The 6,730-nt window shown below is 41.4% G+C and overlaps 1 protein-coding gene across 3 annotated transcripts; it reads right to left on the reverse strand.

Moving 5' to 3' along the window:
* Positions 1-1,364: 1,364 nt before the first annotated feature.
* On the reverse strand, positions 1,365-6,023 carry LOC126948263 (T-cell surface glycoprotein CD1a). 3 transcript variants are annotated; one of them, XM_050779844.1, is made up of 6 exons: positions 5,375-6,023; positions 4,762-5,028; positions 3,809-4,087; positions 3,176-3,289; positions 2,565-2,655; positions 1,365-2,395 (listed from the first exon to the last, which is right to left on the reverse strand). In XM_050779844.1, exons 1-6 carry the CDS (start codon positions 5,430-5,432, stop codon positions 2,386-2,388), a joined length of 819 nt encoding a protein of 272 aa, XP_050635801.1. In that variant the 5' UTR covers positions 5,433-6,023; the 3' UTR covers positions 1,365-2,385. The 3 variants fall into 3 exon arrangements, with proteins under 3 accessions (XP_050635801.1, XP_050635796.1, XP_050635787.1); XM_050779839.1 differs by having other exon boundaries at positions 1,365-2,345; positions 3,011-3,289; XM_050779830.1 differs by having other exon boundaries at positions 3,011-3,289.
* Positions 6,024-6,730: the final 707 nt, after the last annotated feature.

The raw sequence follows: 6,730 nt of genomic DNA on the forward strand, positions 1-6,730 counted from the left end.
TAGGTGGGAATTGAACAATGAGATCACTTGGACACAGGAAGAGGAACATCACACACCGGGTCCTATTGTGGGGAGGGGTAGTGGGGAGGGATAGCATTAGGAGATATACCTAATGTAAATGACGAGTTAATGGGTGCAGCACACCAACATGGTACATGTATACATATGTAACAAACCTGCATGTTGTGCACATGTATCCTAGAACTGAAAGTATAATTAAAAAAAAAAAATAAATAAAAGAGCCCTTACCTGCCGGGGAAAGGGCAGAAAGCCCTGCTGCCTAAGGCACAGGTGAAAACTCTAAAGTAATTGAAGTCTTGCTATGGATATCTTGACAAATACTACCATCTGGTATCAATAGTCAATCCTCATTATCCAAAAATGTTACATTTGCTAATTTGTCTACTTGCTAAATTTTATGTGTAGCCCCTAGATATATATTCATAGCACTTTCACAATCATTCATGAATATGTGCAGAGAGGTACAAAATTTGAGTCCCTCAAAGAACATGTTTCTAAGGTAGAAAAAGGTGGTGCTCTGTCTTCACGTTCCAGCTCTCACACAGTAAACAAGCGTCCTTTTTGTAGTCTATATAGTGCCAACTTTTTCACATTTTTGTGTTTTTGGTTGGTGATTTCACAATCTTAAATGGCTCCCAAGTGTAATGCTTAAGTGTTGTCTCATTTTCCTAAGCATAAGAAGGCTGTGATATGCCTTACAGAGAAAAATGTGTGTGTTACATAAGCTTTGTTATAGTTACATGGCTGTTGACAATGAATTCAACGTTAATAAATCAACAGTGGAGTACATGCAGGAAAAGGGGGAGGAAATTCACCCATCTGTAGGTGAAGTTGCTTGGGAAAGTAACATTTATAATGCTATGCTGAACATATGGGAAAATAGCTACATTTGTGGATTTATGAAATGACAACCATTTTTTTTAAGTATAGTGGACAGCAGTGTTGTGAGGCTGAAAACCAAAGAAATTTATGATCATGTTAACCAAGGTCAGGAATACACTAAACACTTCTTAGATAGTGTTTATTATATGGAAATACTGCATATAATGAATTAATTATAAATATATACATATATCAAATAAGATGTCTTTAAACAGAAACACACATAAAACAAGCTTATGTATTCATCAGCTAACAAAAATGTTGTGAAAAAGCTCACAAGAACCTAACACCTGTATTTCCCTGGGAACAACGGCTAAGTGCTCACGAATCCAGTGTTTCCAGCAACTGCAGAGAATATAACTGTTGTGAATAACAAGAATGTGCAGTACGATATTACTTGCCTTGATCTCACTTCAATCTTGAGGAGCAACACTCTTGTTCCCTTTTTTGATCATTTTCTCTTCAGTGACACACTTGTACTACATCTCAGGCATCACTAGCATCAGTGCCTCACAAATTTTAGTGGACTTGTGAGTATCCTGCTGATTTTCCAAAATACAAATTATAATTCAGTAAATCTAAGGTGAGGCCCAAATTCTACCTTTCTAACAAGCTCCAATGTGAGAACTCTGCTGCTTGTCCCTGAACCGCTGAATAGTAAAGATATACATCCTGCCTTGCATAACTGCAACACTAATTTAATTCGAATAACTCTCCATAGTTGAATGATAGGAGTAGTAAGAGACAAAATTGTGTTTCTCCTCTGGAGCTCAGAGAACAAACTATAGAACTAGGAATGTGTAAAATTTCCTCCAACCAAGAAGGCTTTTAACCAGAAGAGTATCAAATGTCTCAAGTACTTCAAAAGCACCAGGAAGGAAAAGAATAAGAAAAGACTACAAATTTGGCATAAATTCAACACAGAGTTTTATTGAGAACATGTTTCATGAAAGCAAGATCCTTCACCAGGTATGCATATATTAAAAACACACATACTTTGCAGTGAGGGAGTAGAAAAATTAGAAGGAAAAGGGGGACCTAAATAGCTGCAACGAAGGAGAGGAAGTGAGGAGTACAGTTAGCAAAGTACGGCTGAAATGTGGTGGGAGTTCAGACCAGGAAGAGTCCGTTTCCCACCTGTGAGTCAGGGAAGGCCCTCGGGAATAAGGGACATCTATAACAAGCCTGATGATCCATTAATAGTTGAACATGTGAATATTGCTAGGATCCCATTGCATTGGGAGATAAAATTTGAATTTTAAAGTCCCAGAACCCAGGTCAGAACAACAAATTCTGCAAAACTAAATTGAGCTTATATTGACAAATGATCTTTAATCAGAAAGAAGCAAAACTGACAAAAGTTTTACAAGGAGAGTTGAGAGGACGTCATCACCATGATGTGTTCAGGTGTATCCTGAGCTGTTGAACTGCTGGTCTCTCACCTCAAAAGGAGAAGGGTGACAAGGAGGATCATGGTGTATCTTAACGGAAACTGGATGAAAACAGAGATAGAAGTCACTCTGAATAAAGTGGAGCTAAGAATTGAGGAGTAAGAGGGAAGGGGACTGGGGAGAGAAGAACTGAGGAGAGAGAAACAAAAACCATGGGAAGACAAGTGGGGTAGGAAATAAGAGTAGGAAAGACACATGCCAAGAACTCACCAGTGTTTCCTGAACCAAAGCACAAGACCTATCAGAAGAAGTAAAGGCACTATCACCGCCAAGATGATCAAGCCCATGGAACTGTGATGTTCTGTGAATTTGGGGAGACACCAAGGATGTTATAATCCACCCCATTTTACCTCACCACTCCCTGCTTCACTGCATTCCCTTGGCTTCTTTTTTTCATTTGAGTATCCAACTTACCAATCTCTTTTCTTTTTTTGTTTTTCTCTCATCCCTGCTCAGAGATGGATTCTTCATCTTATCCTCAGCATCCTCCTGCATCTACAGTGCCCTCATTTTCAACACTTCCATTTCTTAGCTTACCTATTTTTATTCATGTTGGGGCTATAATCCCTAAAATCCTAAAATTTTCAGCTTGCCCTCCCTCTATGTCTGAAGACCACCTCTTGGCCTTTCCAGCCTGGGCCCCAGCTCTTTCTCACCCCAGTACAGGATGATGTCCTGGCCCTCTAGACTGCTGTGCTTCACCCGACAGGACAGGTCAGCTGCCTCCCCAGCGGCCACCTCCAGGGTTGCTCGGAGATACCATGTCCCGTCAGCATTGGGCAGGATGTCCCCTCGCTGAGTGCCCTGCTGCTCCTGCTCACCCCGCATCCACATCACCCACACAGGTTTTGGGTAGAATCCTGAGACATGGCACACAAGCTGTAGACGGCCAGGGCCAGGACTGAGGCCACGGGACAGCCAGGCCTCGGGCTTCACTGCAAAGGACAGAAAAGATATTCAAATACAGACTTGGAGTTTCATATCTCCACAGTAGTTTAGAAGTTAGATAGACACATTGTTCCCATTTCTCTTTTCTTTTTTTTTTTTTTTTTTTTTTTTTTTTGAGACAGGGTCTCACTCTGTCACTATGCTGCAGTGCAGTGGCATAATTATAATCATAGCACACTGTAACCTCAAACTCTTGGGCTCAAGCTATCCTCCTGCCTCAGCCTCTTAAGTAACTGGGACTACAGGTGTGTGCTACATGACTAGATAACTTATTTTTATTTTTTAGAGACAGGGGTCTCACTATGTTGCTCAGGCTGGTCTGGGACTCCTGCCCTTAAGCAGTCCTCCAGCCTCAGCTTCCCAAAGCACTGGGATTAGAGATGTGAGCCACTGCACCCAGCCTTTCCCACTTCTGGGTGGCTCTTCCTTATTCCAGATTGGAAGGGGGTGGTGGAAGGGTATGATTTTCAAATCAAAAGTCCTTGGAGGGAGGGTGCAGGACTGACCTTGCCTCTGGAGATGTGCCTTTCCTGCATCAAGAAGACCCAAGAGGAATCGTGGACAGGTGTCACTGAGGAGACTGTGTGTTATGTCATTTTCATGCTGATTCTGATTGAGCACTTTGCAGAGACGCTTGGCCATATTCCCAGCCACCGGAGATGGCAACCATGAATTGTTCTGGAAGCTCACGAAATCTGATCCTTGATAAGCCAACCTATGGAAGCTTCCTGAGAACTTTCCAGAGTGCAGTTCACAGCCTCCTGTCACCTGTATCTCAAAAGGATCTGGGGTTATGAAATATGGGAAAGACGGAGAAAAAAAGATAAAATGAAATGAGTAGAAGAAAAGATTGTAGGAGTAGAACCAAAGATTGCAGAAGCAGAAGGGGGAAGTTTGCAGGGTTTGACATAATGGAATAAAATTTGGTTTGGTCAGGGATTCAGAGAAAGAGGAATTGGTGGAAGCTGTAGGTGGAGGAAAAGATTAGTAACGTATGGAAGAGGGCAGATTGGTCAAAGAAAGTGATGTGAATGCTGTGGGTGAGGAAGGACTTGGTGTAAGAGAACTGGGATTACAACAACTTAAGTTGAATGGAATGCAATGGGTTACAATTGAGTATATATAGAGTGACTGCTGAAGAGAATGAATGAGAAAGTGAGAAAGCTGAAAGTATCTGGTTGTAAGGCAGGAAAAAGGGTGGCCATAGGATACCTGTAAGAAAAGGTAATAATGCATAACCCTGCAGTCAATAACAGAGGAGTTCATAAGTAGCAGAAGTGTTTGAAGAATTAGGGTCTTGATAAGAGCCCTTGCCCAAAAGTATCCAATTGCAGTTTTATGGTGGAAAGAATAGAATAAGATACAGAAGAGAGTCAGGCTGTTTCCTACAGGAATAAGAAACATTGAGACATCCTCTGTCTCCCACCTCCCCACTCCCCATGGAGGAAACTGAACTCACACTGAAACTGCAATTCACGGGAGTATCTACGCATTCCCTCGAGGAACTGAATGCAGCGTATATGGAATAACATTTCCAGTTCTTTCCACTCCTCGTTGCTGAAGTTTCCCCTGGACCAGGGCCACAGGAAAATGATGGTGCTGCAATTTCTGTCCAAGGTGTAGGTCTGCAAATCACCCAGATAACTGGAGACCAGATTTCGTTTCCACGAATGGTTGTAAAAGGATGCGATCTGGATGACATGGAAGGAGACTGGCTCCTTGAGCCCTGTGGCAAAAGAACAAATAGAATAGGGAGAAGAAATTGAGAAAGAGAATGGAAAGAGGCCAGAGTTGGGGAACTCAGAATCTGGAGAAAAGGGGATCCATCATGGTCTTAGCAGACGTTTGCTTGCCACAGAGCCCCATGACTTATCAACCACCTTCATCAGAGCTCGGGGACTTGGAGTCATGGACAGTCAGAATGGAACCAGCCTGGCACTCTCACTTTCCAGGTATATGCTAGGGAAAGGACACACACATATACACACACACATACACACATGTGCACACACACAAACACACACACACACAGACCTTCATCCACCCAACTGGGCAGTTGTCAGAGTTCTTACCGTCTGCATTGCCACCACCTGGGAGAACAGCTAGCAATGGAAGTAGCAAAAACAGCATGTCATTTGCAGATGTTATTTCCTTCTCTCAGAAAAAATGGTCTTTGATTTCTGTTCCAAACAAACCTACCCCCACGATATCTCTATTCTGACTTCTTTCTGCAACCAACAGACAAACCTCCCCTGACTGCAACAAAGAAAATTCACTCCAAAACCCTGAGATGCCTATTCAGTCTCTCATTTCCCTCTGGTTCTGACTCTCCTCTCTAGTTTTCAACTTCTCTCCTTGTCACCAACTTCCAACTTATTCACCTTCCCCTAATTCAACTGCTATGGAACAAGTCTGACGTGGCATTGAAAAGCCACTTAACCACTAAGGACCTTTTTTTTCCTCAATCATACAATAAAAGCATAAAACTAAATGGCTCCCAGAGTGCCGCCCAATGTTCCCATGTCCCTGCTGTTTTTGATCACTCTGTCCTTTTCAATATTTTCCCACGTATTTTCTTCCCTTCTCTTCACCCCCTTACTACATTCTCATTTCTGATTTAACATTGATTGATTTGCTTTGTCAGAGTCTCCTATGACTGCCCTGTGTGACAGTATAAACTAACACCTTTTCTCCATTATTCTTAGAGAAGAGCCAGTAACCATCACAAAAAAAGAAAAACAAAACACTACTACTAAAATATATAAAGAAAATTTTCTCTGTTTGATTTTCATTGATATACATTCACTCACCCAAGAGACTCTCTGAGCACCTGCCTGGAGTCAAGCATCTTGGTACTTAAGAATATGCAGTGGTTGACAACACAATCACTTTATTGAAGGAGTTTTTACTCTACTTAGGGAGAAAAACACAAGAAGTATAAATCTTGGTGTACTGAGTTTCATTATACTGTATACACTGGATAAAAACAAGGCCTGCTTGAAATAATATTTTCTAAAATGGGGACTCCTAACTAAAGTTTGCCAGCCCAGAATTTTGACTTCAATGGTTGACTTGGATATTAGTTCCATGCCGTTATCACACTGTATCCCCACTTAACAGAGTACCTCACAAGTGGTAGGTGCTTAGTGAATATTTGTCAAATGAATGAATGAATTCAGCCAATACATCCATTTTTTAATTATGGAGGAGATATTCAACATGAAACTTTTTAAAGATATCATAAATGTTACTTGTAACCCTACATAGTGAGATGAGAATCTCATACACTTTTATTAAGGATAAAAGTACAAGTTACTGCCATGAGGTTTACATAAAGGATCCTGCTATAAATTTCCTATTACCTATAAGAAACTAGTCAGAACTTGAGAGCAGTGAAGTTAATCGAATATTCCAAAGTCTGTATCCCA

This window comes from Macaca thibetana, chromosome 1, assembly GCF_024542745.1.
Source record: "Macaca thibetana thibetana isolate TM-01 chromosome 1, ASM2454274v1, whole genome shotgun sequence".
Classification (NCBI taxonomy): Eukaryota; Metazoa; Chordata; class Mammalia; order Primates; family Cercopithecidae; genus Macaca; species Macaca thibetana.

Bases quoted from the DNA above. Each gene is read 5' to 3' on its own strand.
- LOC126948263 (XM_050779830.1), bottom strand. From the start codon at position 5,432: ATGCTGTTTTTGCTACTTCCATTGCTAGCTGTTCTCCCAGGTGGTGGC. The intron at 5,029-5,374 runs GTAAGAACTCTG...CTTTTGCCACAG, and splicing joins AGGTGGTGGCAATGCAGACG to GGCTCAAGGAGCCAGTCTCC. The intron at 3,290-3,808 runs GTCAGTCCTGCA...TGTCCTTTGCAG, and splicing joins GGCACATCTCCAGAGGCAAG to TGAAGCCCGAGGCCTGGCTG.